This window comes from Syzygium oleosum, unplaced genomic scaffold (assembly GCF_021117445.2).
Source record: "Syzygium oleosum isolate NSW1041296 unplaced genomic scaffold, Sole_v2.1 Sole_v2.01, whole genome shotgun sequence".
Lineage (NCBI taxonomy): Eukaryota > Viridiplantae > Streptophyta > Magnoliopsida > Myrtales > Myrtaceae > Syzygium > Syzygium oleosum.
In genome coordinates this window covers 2,743,635-2,761,174 of record NW_026607485.1, presented here as the reverse complement: position 1 = coordinate 2,761,174, position 17,540 = coordinate 2,743,635, and the positions used below count along the sequence as shown (strand labels likewise).

Genomic DNA, 17,540 nt, shown 5'->3' with positions numbered 1-17,540 from the left:
CTGGAGAAGAGATTTCAACCATAGCAATTCAGCCACAGTTTGTGCCATAGCACGATATTCAGCCTCCGCACTAGATCTGGCAATGGTAGTCTGTTTTTTGCTTCTCCAAGTAACCAAATTACCACCAAGAAAGGTGCAATACCCAGTCATAAACCGCCGATCACACTTTGACCCAGCCCAATCAGCATCAGAATAGCCAACTAAGGTGGAAGAGCCATTCGGTTTATAAATCAGTCCCTTACCAGGAGAGCCTTTAAGATATCGAAGAATGCGACAAACATCATCCCAATGAGCCTTCTTGGGTGATTCCATAAACTGACTCACCACACTAACATCAAAAGAAATATCGGGACGTGTAACAGTAAGATAAATTAGTTTCCCAACTAGACGCCGATACCGATGTTTATCTTCAGTATCATCTCCATCATCAACTCCAGACTTTTGATTTGGATCCATAGGAGTATCAACTGGCTTGGAAGCTAGTGTACCAGTCTCAGATAAAAGATCAAGAACATACTTTCGCTGAGACAAATTAATACCTTTCCTACTTCGTAAAACTTCAATACCTAGAAAATACCTAAGAGCTCCCAAGTCTTTAATCTGAAATTGCTGTTGAAGAAAAGATTTAACCTCAGAAATTCCGGTCGCATCACTACCAGAGACAATTATATCATCCACAAAAACAACAAGAATGACCACTCCCGACTCCTTCTTGCGAACAAAAACAGAATGATCAGAATAACATTGGTGAAAACCACACTTGGAAATCACTAAACTGAATTTCTCAAACCATGCTCTAGGAGATTGTTTCAACCCATAAATGACTTTATGTAGCCGGCATACTTTACTGCGATCCTCCCCCTGGGCAACATACCCAGGAGGTTGCTCCATATATACTTCTTCAGACAAATCACCATAAAGAAAAGCATTCTTGACATCCAATTGATATAATGGCCAATCAAAATTCACAGCAAGAGAAATAATAACATGAACAGAATTGAGACGTGCCACGGGGGAAAAAGTCTCAAAATAATCCACTCCATAAGTTTGAGTAAAACCTTTAGCAACGAGCCGAGCTTTGAGATGCTCAACTGAGCCATCCGGGTTATACTTGATAGTGTACACCCAACGACACTTCACCACATCTTTCCCAAGAGGAAGATCAACCAAAGACCACGTTTGGCGGGACACCAAAGCTTCCATTTCTACATCCATAGCTCTCTTCCACTCGAGATGAGACAAGGCCTCAGTGGTAGAAGTAAGAATAGTGTGAGTATGTAATGATAGAGCAAAGTCATGTAATGGAGGAGGAAGATGTGAAAGAGACACATAACGCTCGATAGGGTAAGCAAAAGAGGATTTTTGTGTACAAGAACGAGTACCTTTGCGAAGGGCAATTGGAAGATCGTCCGGACCAGGAGACAAGGAGGGAGATTGAACGGAGGGCACGGAAGAGCTGGAGACTGGTGGTGCCGTAGACTGCTTTCGCCGCTGATATACTTGCAAGGGAGGAGGTACGGAAGGACTAACGGAATCTAAGGGAATAAGTTGTGGAATAGGAGGATCAGCTACAATGTCAGTTGAAAAGTCTTTACCCTTAGTAGAATAGTATGGTGTGCCCTTGAAAAAAGTAACGTCAGCACTGACATATTGAGTATAAGTCATAGGATCATAACACCGATATCCCTTTTGAGTACGTGAATACCCGAGAAAAACACATTTAGTAGCACGAGGGGATAGTTTATCAGCACCAGGTCGTAAATTATGGACAACGCAGACACACCCAAAGACACACGGGGTAAGAGGAAATAACGGCTTGTCAGGAAATACAATATTGATTGGTGACTGTTGATTGAGGACAGTGGAAGGCATACGATTTATGAGGTAACAAGTAGTAACGACAGCATCACTCCAAAATGATTTTGGGACATGCATATGTAACAAGAGTGAACGAGCAACTTCTAGAAGGTGACGGTTCTTTCTCTCAGCCACACTATTCTGCTGAGGGGTAAAGTACAACTTGTTTGATGTATAATGCCAAGACTAGAACAAAACAAAGAAATTGATTTTTGTGAGTATTCTAGAGCATTATTTGTTCGCAAAATTTTAAGGGATGTATTAAACTGATTAGTAACCTCACGATGAAATAATTGAAAAACATGTAAAGATTCAGAACGATCATGAAACATATAGTGCCATGTTAGACGAGATTAATCATCCACAAAAGTAACAAAGTACTTAAAACCATTTCTATTAGCAACACGGGAAGGTCCCCAGATGTCCGAATGAACAAGTTCTAATAAAGTAGATGCACGAGAATCACTACGACTAGGAAAAGAACTACGATGATGTTTCCCAAGTTCACAAGCCTCACACTCAAGAGTAGAAATTGATTTACACTCGGGAATTATTTGCTGTAACTTAAATAAAGATAAATGCCCTAAACGGGAATGCCATAATAGGGGGGTAATAGGACTAGCAGCTAGACCATTGGCGTCAGCAGTGGAGACACCATCCAGATAATAGAGTCCATCATGTTCATGCCCTCCACCAATCTTCTTCTTTGTCTGAAGGTCCTGAAAAATGCAATAGGAGGGGTAAAATGTAACAGAACAACCAAGATTTTTAGTTAACTGACTAACAGATAACAAATTCAAAGGAAGTTGGGGAACATGTAAAACGGAGGACAAGGATAAGGAGGGTGTAAGTGAAACAGCCCCTGGTCCAACCACTTGAGTAGAGGAAACATTAGCTAGAATGACTTCAGGTGAAGGACTAGAGTTATGGTGGGAAGAAAATAATTCTTGCTTACCCGTCATATGACTAGAAGCTCCCGAGTCAATGACCCAAGAGGTGCCAGGAGACAAAGTAGAGAAAAAGGCCATGTTACTTGTACGTGCAAGAGTGGCAGTGGATGAGAAATTGGAAGCCTCCAGTTGTTGGACACGCTTGATGAGTTGTGCGACCATATCATCCCGAGACGCGGACTCAGAAGAACTACCCCCACTTGGGATATATGGATTCGTGTCACCGTAAGACACATTTCCAGCACTCCCTTCAGACATAGCAGCATTTGTAGTAACTAATCGCTGAGCCCACTCAGGCTTGCCATGCTTGGCCCAACATGTGTCAACAATATGACCAGATTTGTCGCAGTATATACACTGACGGCTATCTCGATCAGAATTTTGTCCACTACGTCCACCACCACGACCGCGACCTCCCCCTAAACCACGACCTCTATTAGAAAATCCACCACGACCACGAACACCACTACTAGCCACAAATGCTGAATTATCTTTAGATGATGTAGAAGACGGAGGGACAATGCGTTGAATCCGACAAAATGCTTCATTCATAGAAGGAACTCTCTCTCCAGCAAGAAGCTGACTCTTCATAGGCTGTAAGTCAGCATTCAAGCCTGATAAAAACTTGGTCACCTTAAATTCAGCTCGTTGTGTCTTTAGTGTCTCAAGATCAGTAGTGATGGGCTGATAAAGATTAAGTGCTTCCCACATGCCTTTCAAAGCACTATAATACTCTCCAAGAGACTTGTCCCCCTGTTTAAAATTAAAAATCTTCTCATAGAGCTCATAGACTCTAGACATGTTTTTGTCTTATGAGTAACTCTCCATAAGATCATCCCACACTCCCTTGGCAGTTGTGTGGAACATGACATTAGCAGCAATGGATGGTTCCATGCTATTCCATAACCACACCAAAAGTGTATCATTCTCTCTCATCCAGTCACTATAGTCTTTAGAGTTTTCAGCAGGGGGTTCTCATCCAGTCACTATAGTCTTTAGAGTTTTCAGCAGGGGGTTCTGTAGTAAGATAATTAAGTTTCCCTTTGGCATTAATATAAACCTTCACAGCTTGAGCCCATAGCAAGTAATTGGAGGATCCATTCAATTTAATGGTGGTAATCTGAACATTGACACTGTCCGTAGAAGACTTAGTGCCATTCATGGTGAAAATCTCAATATAAATATATCTACCACCGATCAAAAAGGCCGAAACTTCAGTGCAAGAAATAAAAAAGCAATACCAACATATAATCAGATGCGATTGGCTCCATCAAACAAACAAAGGGATGCTGAAATCTTATAAATATAGGCTGCATAATCAACGAAATACCCTGATCCTTGAATCTGCTGATCAGGAAGTGTTGTAATCCATTGTCACAAACAGAACCTGATAAATCTGATTTCTCCTGATCTTATATGTATCGAGACTTGAAGAGAAAATAGGTAAAAATTGCAGCTTTAGGTGGCTACGCACCAGAGAAGGAATAGAGTTATTAGGGGACTCTCAAACCAGCAATAGGACCAGGGAATCAGGTAGTCAAACCGTGCTCTGATACCATGTTACTAAGCTGATTAGAGAACCCGCAGAAAAATAACTAGAGAAAAGAAGGAAGAGAGAAGAAAAAGAGATGAGAAGAAGAGAAAGAAAGAGATTGTAAAATCCAAGAAAGGGGCTCTTGGTTTCTGTGTGTGTCTGAAACCATACACCCATCACGATATATTTATATTAAATATGAATTGTATATGACCATAATGCCCTTATATATGTAAAAAGGAATAAAACCTAGAAAATAAAAATAATTCTACTCTAACAGAATGGCTTGGACTTATTCGGCTTACGGAGTTTGTATGATGCTCCGTGAGTCTTTGAAAAGCCGGACCTCTATGCTCGTGCCCTTGGATTATAACAAACAAACAAAAATATTCCTATTCTCTTTCCATCTTAAGCAGAGTGTTAATGGTTTGGGTTTCCATGATATACGAACTGACCCGAATATGTTTGGTACATGTGTGTTCATGACTAGAATTGTATAGTACTTAAACTGAAAACACGGTTCGGGTTGGTTTGGATTAGGTCGGGTCGAGTCGAGGTGCAAAAGACAATAGTAGGGGAGACTTTCTTGGAGGGTGTTCTCTGGAGGAAGACAATGTATTATTTAAAGTGTCTTGATTTGTTTCGGTTCATGTTCGGGTACCCGAATTGAAACCTTGGAGCCTGACCTTGGGTCCATTAAGGCCGGACTCAAGTCCGTCATGCTCAAGCATCGAACACTTTCGGGGTCTTAAGCCCATCTTCAATAAGCCCAGGCCTAGGTGCCTAAGACCTGGGCTATGGCACTATTGTTCCGGGCTCAACCTTATGGACCTTGGTGAGGCGGAGCCAGGCACAAGCACTGAGGTCCTAGCTTCGAGCTCCAAAGACCCGAGCACAGGTGCTGGGAATCTGGGCACGAGCACCCGAAATCGAGATCTCGGGCGCGGGTGCTGGGTTCCTGTAATGGCCCAGTCCGACGAGGGTGGGGAGTGATCGGCAGGGCCAACAGACCTGGATTGGGAATGGCTCCTAGTAGGCTTCTAGGATGGCGAAGGGGGCAGGAATGAACCGAACTATGCACCGAACATGGGGAGAGCGATTCTGGAATATATATGTGAAAACTGGAATTAACTCACGGAGGCGCCTTTTGATGTAATGGCAAGCTTTGCTTTGGAACTCCAAAGTTAAGCGAGTCTAGGCCAGAGCACTACCAGGATGGGTGGCCTCCTAGGAAAGTGCCTGCCTATACACCGAAGGACAAAACCGTGAGGCTCGGTATGGGACGGGCCAAAGCGGACAATACCTCGAGTGAGTTAAATCTAGGGTGTCACAATATGATATTAGAGCGGGACCCCCTCCAGTAGATATATGGTTCGGGGATGAACCATGCGGAAGCTGGTGGGCCTGTGACGACCCGATCAGATGAGGGCGGGGAGTGGTCGTCGGGGCTAGAAGGCCTGGACAAGAAGCGGCTCTTGACAGGCTTTTAGGATGGCGAAGGGGGCAGGAATGAACCGAGCTGTGTACCGAACAGGGAGAGAGCGATCCTGAGATATATATGTGAAAACTGGAATTAACTCACGGAGGCGCATTTTGACGTAACGGCAAGCTTTGCTTTGAAACTCCAAAGTTAAGCGAGCCAGGCCAGAGTACTACCAGGATAGGTGACCTCTTGGGAAAGTGTCTGGCTATACACCAAAGGACAAAACCGTGAGACTCGATATGGGATGGGCCAAAGCGGACAATAAATCGAATGAGGGTGTCACGGTTCATGGGCATGAGCAACACGATCTGGGGCCCAACCACTGTGGGCTCAGCCTTGGCCTCTATGAGCCAAGGTCCAAGCATCGAGGACATCGACGCTAGGGTCCCACGCTTGGCCTTTGTAGACCTGACTCGGCCTCGATGTACCTAGGCCAAGGCATTAGGGAGTTGGGCACGGGGAACGGTGTCTCAGGCCCAATATCTGTGGGCTTGAAACCAGTGCCTATGGTAGGGTCCTCGATGCCCATGCTGAGGCCTATCGTGGCCGAGCCGGGTCCATAGAGGTCGGGCTTGGGAGCTCAGTGCCTGTGCCCGGTTCCCTGACTACCCGTGCCCAAGTCACTAGCAACTCGAATAGTGTATGTCTTTGAGAAAATAAAAACAAGTTTTTCTTACAAAACAACGGAAAATAATTTCTAGTTCATTTTCATATTTCAATCAAGTTTCGGAAAAACATTGCCATTTTTATAAAAATGACTTTCAGAAAATTATTTTCTAGAAATATCATATTTCCTGTAAAATAAAGGGAGCCTCAATGCATGAGTCACATTTGTGTAAATATTCAATACACAAATTCTAAACCCCTAGCAAAGAAAACATGGTAAAAGTTCTTATCTTTAGCATTGCCGGTCACAAAAGAAGTCGATGATTTCATCGATGTCACTATAAAAGAAGTTGATGTTTGATGGGGGTGGAAATATGTTTCGGAATGACACATATGCACGTACATAAACTGTGATAAATAGGCTTCGGACATCCTAAACCTATAGGCAGATTTCAATATAGAGTGGTTCCGAAAAGTGACTAAAGGACGGCCACAACATTTCATCTAATTGGCTACACAATTTGGATAGTCGGACCACGGAGGCCAAGCGTACTCTTTTGTTAGCCAAAAGCAGCCCCACCTATGGGTGTCCTATTTAGTTTGGCTATAGCCTTATACGCCAACTTCCCTAATTCCTCTTGACTATTCTCTTTTTATTTTTTGGTTCATTTTTTATCTTCCATTTTTCATTCTTCATTTATTTTTTTTTATATTTCAAGAACATAGATACGTAACTCGCTCGTTTAGACACTCGTGAAGCACTCTACGAGCCCAGTTAATGAGATACCAACAGTTAACCTCCAGTTCCTAAAAATTCATTAATGCCCCTACCAACTGTGTTAATCCTCATATTGTAAGGCCTGAACTTAATCAGTCCATGGGTTTTATGTGATGTTTTATGAGCTTTCATATAGCAGGTTTATAGGCCTGTATCTTTAGATTATATACAAAAAAAGAAAAGAAAAGAAGAAGCTATTTTCACATTTGTGGTCATTGGGACAATCTTATAAGGAATAGAAAACTTCAGCATGATAAACAAATGGATCTTAAAAAATCCCACAGGACGCGACCGGATTCGTTGACTGGTCGGTCACATCACGATCCAAAATGGCCTATTTTGTTTCATTCTGCTTAGTAGTTATTCATTTTGGTTTCACTATGAGAGCATTTTAGGCAACTTTTCATTGTTTTGGTCTACATGGCTGTGCATGCTCTGATTTCCTTATACAATGATGGTAACTTTTCTTTATTTTGATAGATTTTGCATGAATTGTTAATTGATGTGAGTCAGACGTATTTAATGACAGCATATGAATTGACCCTTTTACCGATAAACATTCCTCTACGCTCTCATATTTGAAAACATTCGAACTAGCTACTCGAAAGGAAAAGATCCCTCAAAAACCCTTTCGTTCCGCAAGTGATTCATGGCACAAGGATAGTGCGAGAAAGTAAATCGCATGTTCAATAGTGAAACCCTGCATCACGATAACGCGATACATCCCTCCATGAATCACATTTCGAAATTCAAAAACTTGGTTGTTATTGCGAGGCGTAACCTCGGTTCAATGCATTGATCTTGGACTGGAGGGGCATGATTCACGAGATGAAACGACAACATGAAAATGGAAAAGGCAAGAAACGGGAGAACCGCAAGCAACAAAGCATTAGAGCTGGGCTAACTGGGAAATGGTGAATGGGTAAGTGAACAGTTCAGCTTCATCGCTGAATAATTTGCTGGCCGCGACCACATTGACGGCTTCAGTAGGATGGGCAAGGTCCCAAAACAAGTACTCGTCCCTGTTCTTGCATGGGATTTGGTATTTCTGACAGCTGATCTTACCACGCTTCCGTCCGTGCCCACAGCAAGCGGTTGTTGTGACCTTGAAGCCTCAAATTAACAAGAATTGACAAGAAATTCACTTATTGGTGGATGGTCGACATGTGGAAGAATTCACTTATAGATTTAACTTGAAATATACATATCGTTTTTCTAACAGCTAATGTGTAAGGATGTTCTTACATTGCTGGTCGACTTAACAATAATCTTATAGTGACAGCACCTCTAGTTGACTCTGTTCTTAACTTTTGTTCACATATGAGTTCATAACTTCAGTATTCACAAAGATTGGAAATGGACAGAAGTGTGGTGAGTATTCTTTATGTTTTCTTAATAACCGCATAGTGGAAAAGCCTTAATTTTTTCTAGTCAAGTCCACCAATGTTCAAGAAACTTGACAATGATTAGAGGTCGCCAAATTCGTTTGCCAAGTTATTTTGGGCTGAAAATGAAAGAGGAAAAGGGTTACAAGTCATCTCTAATCAAATCTACTCTTAGACACTTGGAATTGTTGCGTTTATACTTTGCAGTGTCAACGTTATAAAGACTTGTTCACCCCAATACTTTGACATCATTTCAGCACCGGAGAGCTTAACATTCTCGACGGTGGCGGATAAGTGGAACACGTTCAACATGACATACGTAAGACAAAATCTACGAAGAAAATTTGCTGAGAAAATCATCCAACAAACACAAATAATTTGGATACCGTATAGCAATGGGTTGTCTAGTAACTCTTGAAAAATGGCGGAAGTGTCCTGATAAGTGAATTTAGCATCAGCAAAGTGCTTGTTCAAGTCACTGACGAGAGATTTAAGCTTGTCGTCGAATATCCGCATAGCGAAATTGACATAGCCTATGCACTGCGAAAACGTTGGAGGACTATGGGCCAATACAAATGCTGTGCACCCAATAAAGTTTGCCCCTGATAGGATCATCTTCCTCGCTCCGTAGTTGTACAAATCCTGGAATTAAAGGCACAATCTTTCAGTCGGTTTTAGTGGTGAAATAAAAAGAAGAAAAAGGCGACAGAAGTTCTAGAAATTGAACGCAATGCAAAAGCGATAGATAACGAAAAACACCTTCATCTTCTGAGAATATGTTTCAACGAGAAGATTGGCATACAGTTCAGGAGTGTATTGCAGACTGAGATTGGTAAAACCGAAGTAATTTCCGAGGTAATCGTTATTGCCGAGGTCGACGTAATATAAACACTTCTTTAGATGAAATGCAGCCGAGTTCTCGTCTCCTAAAATCTTCGCAATTTCTGAGGCTACGTATTGGTGCTGCTTCAGTTGATCAGTAAATGTTGCTACGTTACCCTGTAAAAAGGAAATATATGAAGAAATTACGCACAGATGATGTTCATACAAGTATAGTTTAAACTTGACTGTCGAAAGAAAAAATAAATTCAATTCCTTATAACTTGGAAATGTTAATGGAATATGTCAAAATTTGATTAGATGGTGTTGGATCTTTACATGCTAGGACCTGGATAACTAGAATAGTTTAATAGTTAGGTGCTTACATGTTACAACGTCATTGCCTTGCATGGCCCAAAATTCCACGATCTAAGTTTGATTTTAAATGGTTGATGGATTGGTGACTAATGTCAAAATGACCAAAAAAGATGGATGGCGATTCCCTAAATTTAGTGTGTTATATCGAACTGACCAAAATAATAGGGAAATTTATTCATATACCCAGAATGCTCCAACATGCTCTCCCACCCCCCTCTCTCCCTCTGCCATAGCCACCGCGCCATGCCACGTTTGGTGTCGCGCTACACCGCACCATGTCACTGCCGTTGCACCACACCACCGTCTCTCTCTCTCTCTCTCTGAAGGATATTGGCTCGCTCGCATGTTGGCTGCTACGTGCATTGGCGGCACCCAACCTCAGCCGACCTAGATTTGGGGCCGCTGGAGACTAGTTAACTCCAATATGAGGTCACAGCCTCCCTGGCGGCTTGATTTGGCTAAACATGGAGACAGCAGGCAGCAGTGGTGGGCTAGGCTTGGGGAAGGACACAGTGCGGTGGGTCAGAGGGTCTACACGGAGCCTTGGCGATGATGGCGGTGCGTCGACTCGAACAGATAAGTGTGAGAGATAGGGGAGGGTAAAAATGAAAGGAAGAAATTGGACAGTTCAAGAGGGTAAACTTTAGAGGATCCAATCTAAACAAAAATTGACTCTGGAAACAAGAAAGTTGACAAGAAATCAAATGTCAAATGAAATGTACCAATTGCTTCCCAGTTCTATAAAGAATTCCAGCACCAGCACAGGCATAATTGACCCCCTGAAGTATATCTCTACCACTTGCATTTGCATATGGAGGAATAAAGTTGTCAAAGCCCAAGAACTGCTCTGCAAGTAAAAAAAAAATTATTGCTAGATGTGAGATTATGCTCATTTTTCACTCACCTTGCGCTGAAAAATGAGCAACACAAGTAAAATTAGAACCTTTTTTCTCTGGAAATTTATAAGTAGAATCAGAGAACCTTTGCATTGCATATGCACATTTCCGGTTACGTCTTGTTCATACTTCTTTTTGGTACAAAAATTATTGCTAGATGTGAGATTATGCTCATTTTTCACTCACCTTGCGCTGAAAAATGAGCAACACAAGTAAAATTAGAACCTTTTTCTCTGGAAATTTATAAGTAGAATCAGAGAACCTTTGCATTGCATATGCACATTTCCGGTTACGTCTTGTTCATACTTCTTTTGGTACAAAAAATTATTGCTAGATGTGAGATTATGCTCATTTTTCACTCACCTTGCGCTGAAAAATGAGCAACACAAGTAAAATTAGAACCTTTTTCTCTGGAAATTTATAAGTAGAATCAGAGAACCTTTGCATTGCATATGCACATTTCCGGTTACGTCTTGTTCATACTTCTTTTTGGTACAAAAAATTATTGCTAGATGTGAGATTATGCTCATTTTTCACTCACCTTGCGCTGAAAAATGAGCAACACAAGTAAAATTAGAACCTTTTTTCTCTGGAAATTTATAAGTAGAATCAGAGAACCTTTGCATTGCATATGCACATTTCCGGTTACGTCTTGTTCATACTTCTTTTTGGTACAAAATGAAAATGTTCTCTTTCTGAAACAAAAACATCTTATTACTCTCATGTTGACCTCCAATGTAACGATATAATTAAGAAACGGTATGTAAATTACCTACGACGTCATCGAAATTCCGACCGTTGCTGTACCTTCCGGTTGGTCCGTCGGGAAAGTCGATCCCATATGGCAGGAAGACAGGTCTAAGAGAAGAAGGAAGGTTGACATTATTGCCATTGCCGTTCACGGAGTCCCCGTACACGAAATAACAGGGTACAAATGGCTTTCGACGAGCTGCTTGAGGGCTAGCAATAACACAAGCATAATCAACTTACAGTCGGATTGAAATGCCATTTCTCAGAGAAAGTATGATCAAAATGAGTAAGAAAAGTGTGATCGGGGAATTATGTGTTTCAGAAACAGCGGGACGTGAAGAATTTAGCGAAAGATTTAGCAAGCTGAGCAAAGATAAGTGACGAAGTTAAAAGCTAGGAGTTGCTATTTATGGGGAAGGGTTGGAAAAGTTAAGGGGGAAAATGCCTCAATATTGGCCATTGATTGGGGCGCAAATTCTAATTTGTAAACTGAAGATTTGTTCAAATATTAGATGTGCAAAATGTTTTGGATCAGGGTTATTTGAACAAGCCGAAAGTCTTCTGGACTTAATTGGACAATGGGCTTGTAGGTAATCCACCAATCAGAGGCCTCTAAATGGTCGGGTTTCTGTGCTCGTATCCTAAATTATGAAAAAAATAGTAAATAAAAGGTTTCCAAGTGAAGTGATTCCAAAGTAGCTAGCGAATGTGTAATTAATGACGTAGATTCTTTCTTGTTCCTTTTGTTTGGCCATGCCCTAATGATGTAGAGTTAGGCAATCTGCCAACCCTCTAAAGACAACCAAAACACCTAAAGGTAAAGGGCATACATATATTCAGTCAAGAAAGCTAGTTAGTTAAGTAGTTACTGCAAGAATTACCATTACTGAATTAATTGAAACTCGTTGTTTGTTCTAAATGAATGTCAGTGGGAAATGAACATAACAATGATTAGGCGGGAAAATTACTAATCAGTCATAAACTTTTTTGGCAATTTAGTCATAAACTTTTATATGAAAATTCAATGTGGTCCTACCTGCCAATTTTTGCTGAAAATCGTTGACATGTCGAATCTAGTTATCACCTGCTGTGCCACGTCAGTGATTTCCAATGAAAATTGCCTGAAAGGATTATGCTAGAATTTCATGCAAAGGTTTTGTTAGTTTTTGGAAAGTTAGGACTAAATTGGTATATGTACAATAAGTATAGAATTGATTAGACAATTTTCCTGGCCAACCAATTGTCAACACTACTTTTGTTAGCAACACTTCCTTGAAGAAGGTTCCTATTCTTGACATGGTGCTCTATAAATGTGGGCAATTTAATCAAGCATTAGACATGTCAAGAAAAAAAAATCAAGCATTAAAGGAAATTGATTAGCTATAGTAGCTACAAACAAATCTAGTGACGGTGATTAAACAACATTAGCTAGTTTCGTCTCTTGACGTGTCCTGACACCCTATAAACTGAGTGAAAGGTTACGATTCACTTCGGTGATGCTAGCTAGTGGAGTTTGGGTGTATCTCAACAATAAATAGTCTAAGAAGTAAAGACTACCTAGATGCGCCTCTTACTTACCCACCTTTCTTGACTAGCTAGTATGGCTGGTATTCGTGGATACCATTTTTCGGCTCATACAAAAAGGCCATTCTGGAGTTTGCTGCTAAACGAAGACGGAAAGGGATAGCTGAGGGGCACAAAAAAATCAAATTTTTTTTGCTTATCTCAAAAAGCTAGTAAGGCTGATAGAGACCGTTTCCTCGTCAAAAAAAGTAGGAACTAAGATAATGAGTTTGAGAGAATTGAAGGGATTCGGCACTCAGGTCCACGGTCCAGCGATCTACAGGGGAAGTACCCGAAGCCAGGTAGACCCATTCCGCACGATGTGTTCATCTCAAAAGAACTAGGATTTTGGGTTATTCCTATCCAACCGGGATGTGTTAGATAGTTTTGACTTCCTGGGCTTGTAGTGGGGCTTGCTAGGAAATAATTGTCCAAAAAATCTTAAACCTATTGCACATGGTCAATTTAGTCTTAAATGTTTCAATTGTGTCAATTTAGTTCACCCGGCCAATTTTGACTAAAAACGTGGATGTCGACTGTCTTACATGACATAGCTGGTGCTCACGTAGACGATTTTAGTAATTTTTCAAAAAAAAATTTCTAAAAATTGTCCTTCCTTTTTCTTTTTTTGTTTACTGTTCATCTTCAACCTTAAGCGGGTTTCAGCTCCTCTTCTCCTTTGCCATCAGCTCCTCTTGTGGCCGGCGACCTCGCCATGCCCTTGCCTAGATCTAAGAAGTAAGAAGAACACAATGTTACCTGTACTTCAACACCTTCTTCCTCATAAACCTCCTCATCTCCTTCACCCAGATTTGGTGGTCAGTGGCTAGCTCGAGCTAATTTATCAGATTATATTAACTTTTTTTTTTCTTTCAGAACGACATTTCGAAACGGTTTCGACTTCACCGGTTAGCCATGGTGGTCTTAAACCTCAAGGATGTGACCACGCTTTCTGTTCCACGTTATGGTATTTCGTCTGAACAAACTTATCTAAGCCATCGAGGTGAAATCAAAAGACTAATTTCTCTGTGTTAATGGTGTTTCGCCGGTTTTTATTCCGTCGAAAATCTTTCACCGAACGCTGCGTTTCGGATTTTATTAGAGGAGACCAGGGTCTTGAGTCAAGCTTTGACAAAGAATGTCAAATACGTTTATTAATCCCAATAGATCTTACACCCTGACTCGATATGATACCAAACTCGACAATACTAACAATGAAATGACAATTTGCAAATGTTGAAGTTAAGCTATGTCGGAATCTAATCAACGACACAACTTCAAAGTACGCCAGAATTTAATCAATGACGTAGCTTAAGAGAATATGGCTAGAATCTAATCAACAGCTATACTCTAAGCACAACACTGGAATTTAATCAACGACGCTAAACTGGTGGCACAACATTGGAATTTAATCAATAATGCTGAACCTGATAAAGACCCTCGTCGGAATTGAATCTACGACAAAGAATCTGAAAGCTATGATTAAACTACTCCTAATGCGTTAAGGATAAAGACCAGATAAAAGATGTGTTGTGTTTGTTGAAGCAGGTCCTCTTTTCGTCGGAAATCCTTGAGTATTTATAGAGCAGCTTGACAACTATCGACCGCATTTCTCCTTGAAAGTTGTTTTCCACTTCCTTACGTTTCGCGTTTTAACCGCTTCCTGACTTATCGATGTTGCTTACGCCCCTTGGGCATCACGTAATAGCTAATTTTCTTCCACGTGTCTCTTCATCTCTTCCTTGATCTTCACACCCATGGTCATGTCTTTACCTTTTGACACATGTAAATGAATTTTCCGCCACGTATTACCATGATTCCGTGCAAAGCTCGTGATCTTGGATTCGTCGACGTCACGTGCGAAGCTCGTGATCTTGGATTCGTCGACGTCACGTGCAAGGCTCGTGATCTTGAACTCGTCGATGTCATGTGCAAGGCTCGTGATTTTGAACTTGTCGATACCTCTATGACGTGTCTTGTCGACAATTACCTTAGATCTTCTTAATGCCTCTGGGCCTGACTTGCGGCCTTTTTGGATTTTCGCTATGTGGGCCACACTTTATATCTTTTGTAACTTGTAAACGGCCCACTCTCACCAGGGATAATTTTGGGTGTCAACATATGCCCCCTTTTAAAAGGAATAAATTTGAATTTATTTCTTTTAAAGGTGTACCGTGTCTGTGTACGAATCCCTAGGTGATGATCATGCTTTCTGTCCTTTGACGTCCTTTCGAGCAGTCCATATGAATTCTTCATCCAATACCTTTTGAACACATCACCTCGTATCTTCCCCGAACAGTTGTGGCTTTTCGAATCGTCTCCTTCATTCTTTATTCTTGTAAAAGCCTTGTTTCACCGTCGCGTCTTCTTCTCTAACCCTAAAAATCCTTTCTTGAACTCTTTTCCAATCTTGATCCATCATTTCTTATGGCGTCCAAGAAATCTGAATATTCAGCTAGCGATTACATCGCAGCTTTTGACAAGTTTAAAGATGATCCGCGCGCTGGTAATTGCTTTTTTCATTTACTGAAAGCTGTCGAGGATGAATGCAACTGTTTCTCTCTGGGCCCCAGTTTCATGGACCATCTCAATATACCTGTGAATCTTCAATTCCACTTCCCGTATAAACACAGTGAGACTTTGGCACTGCAACATTCTTCTATTACGGATGTGTGGTCCACCGGGTCTTCGCGATTTCGAAGTTTCCCTTCTTACGAAGTGGATTTTCACAAATGGTTTATTCGGTTGAAGGCCGACCGAGAAACTCGACTTTTATGGACAGCTGCTGGAATCGACATCGCTCTCGAGGTTAGTATGTCATCTTATGACCTGGAACGTGGGTTATTGGGCTCTGCCATCACTTTCTGGTCATCTTCCAGCAACTGTTTCTTTTTTCCTTGGGGCCACATGTCCATCACTATGCTCGATGTGTTTGCTATAGCGGGTTTTGAGTTGGTTGGTCACGCCGTCGAGGATTTGTCTCTATTGCCCACTCCTTTTATTTCTGAAGATGCTCTGGCATATAGCAATTTCTTGTCTCGGTTCTATCGAGCTTTGGGTCCTATTACCCAAGATGAGCGTCTCTTTTTCTTGCTCTTTTGGCTATCAAAATATGTGTTTTTTAGTCCTGCCCCTAAGGTTTGCAAAGACTATTTACAAATTGCCGCAGCCCTAGCCATGGGACGACGCCTTGCATTGGCCCCTCTTGTTCTTGCAGTTTTATATAGAGGCTTTACCCACGCCTCTCGAGCAATGAATATTTGATTGTAACCTGAATGACCATTCATTAACGACATAATTTCGTTCCCAGAAGTTGAATCAACTAGCATATTCGCCATTGGCATCTGGTACTCATCCTTGGGGGTGGCTGCATTTAAGTCTCGGAAATCAATGCAGATACGTAGCTTCCCATTCTTTTTCTTTACCGGGACTATGTTAGACAACCACTCAACGTACCATGCCGTCCTAATAAAACCTGCTGCCAGCAATCGATCGACTTGTTCTTTTACTTTAAGGATAACGTCTGGGGCGAATCGTCTGGGCGGCTGCTTATGAGGCCTAAACCCCTTTTTATGGGTAGTCGGTGTTCGACGACATCTCTGCTTAATCCTGGCATTTCTTTATAATCCCAGCCAAAACAATCCTTATACTTCTTTAAGAGTCTTATCAGCTGAGCTTTGAAGTTGTCATCGACTAACGAACTTATGTAAATAGGACGGTGCTCATTACCTAACCCAAGGTTGACCTCTTGCAACGGGTCTTGAGCTTCAACTGATTTTTCACTTTCTTTTATGGGTGACTCCTCAAATTCAAGGATTCCATCGACAGCTTCTGTGGATTGTTCTGCGAGCTCGGCCTGATAGGCCGAGTACCTCTCAATGAGGTCTTTTGACAATATAAGGTTCTCCATGGACAACCTCATTTAATTGTGCTGCCAGTTGACTCTTCGAGACCCACTCAATGATCCCTTTGTCGAAACGGCAGAATGCAATACTATTGGGGTCAACGAGAGGTGGCTTGCTGATGGATATATTGTCTTCCAGCGCCAATGCATGTGTATAGGTTGTTTGTGACTTGGTATTTGCTTTGACGTATTCTACCTTATCTCCATTCCAAAATACTAGCATCTGATGGAGAGTTGATGGTACGCATTGATTACTATGGATCCAGTCTCGGCCCAATAGCAAATTGTAAGATCCATCTGCATTAACCACATAGAAAGACGTCTGGGAAGTTTTGGTACCAACAGTCAAGTCAGCAATGAAAATTCCTTTAACTTCGGAGACTTCTCCAGTAAAGTCAGACAATTGGATGTTCGACGGAATAATCTCCTCGTCACGCCTTCCCAGTTTCTTGTAGAAACGATATGGGATGAGATTTAGTGTAGATCCCCCGTCCACTAATACTCGAGACACCGATCGGCCATTGACTTTTGCGTTTATATTCAGAGCCCTTAAATGGTTTGAACCCTTGGTGGAGGTTTCTCGAATTCAACTACCTCTTCTATGCCAAAGTGAAATTCTGCTTTTTCTTTCTCTTCT

At 41.5% G+C, this 17,540-nt stretch overlaps 2 protein-coding genes across 2 annotated transcripts; both read right to left on the bottom strand.

Annotated features, from left to right (window-relative positions):
* Positions 1–2,232: 2,232 nt before the first annotated feature.
* On the bottom strand, positions 2,233–3,470 carry LOC130139977 (uncharacterized). Its single transcript, XM_056318069.1, has 2 exons — positions 2,891–3,470; positions 2,233–2,576 (listed from the first exon to the last, which is right to left on the bottom strand). Exons 1-2 carry the CDS (start codon positions 3,396–3,398, stop codon positions 2,539–2,541), a joined length of 546 nt encoding a protein of 181 aa, XP_056174044.1. The 5' UTR covers positions 3,399–3,470; the 3' UTR covers positions 2,233–2,538.
* Positions 3,471–8,097: 4,627 nt separating this feature from the next.
* On the bottom strand, positions 8,098–16,909 carry LOC115664030 (GDSL esterase/lipase At1g29670-like). The gene is made up of 10 exons (XM_056319728.1): positions 16,734–16,909; positions 11,459–11,646; positions 11,228–11,233; positions 11,050–11,055; positions 10,873–10,878; positions 10,695–10,700; positions 10,513–10,637; positions 9,353–9,592; positions 8,980–9,235; positions 8,098–8,321 (listed from the first exon to the last, which is right to left on the bottom strand). Exons 1-10 carry the CDS (start codon positions 16,907–16,909, stop codon positions 8,098–8,100), a joined length of 1,233 nt encoding a protein of 410 aa, XP_056175703.1.
* Positions 16,910–17,540: the final 631 nt, after the last annotated feature.

What these genes read in the sequence shown, in the direction of transcription:
- LOC130139977 (XM_056318069.1), bottom strand. Translation starts at nt 3,398, where the DNA reads ATGAAGAGTCAGCTTCTTGCTGGAGAGAGAGTTCCTTCTATGAATGAA. An exon ending in TGCCACTCTTGCACGTACAA is followed by an intron (nt 2,577 to 2,890) that starts GTAACATGGCCT and finishes TGCATTTTTCAG; the next exon opens with GACCTTCAGACAAAGAAGAA.
- LOC115664030 (XM_056319728.1), bottom strand. Translation starts at nt 16,909, where the DNA reads ATGGAGAACCTTATATTGTCAAAAGACCTCATTGAGAGGTACTCGGCC. An exon ending in ATAGAACTGGGAAGCAATTG is followed by an intron (nt 9,593 to 10,512) that starts GTACATTTCATT and finishes TCCTTTTTACAG; the next exon opens with GGTAACGTAGCAACATTTAC. An exon ending in AGACAACCCATTGCTATACG is followed by an intron (nt 8,322 to 8,979) that starts GTATCCAAATTA and finishes TGTTAATTTGAG; the next exon opens with GCTTCAAGGTCACAACAACC.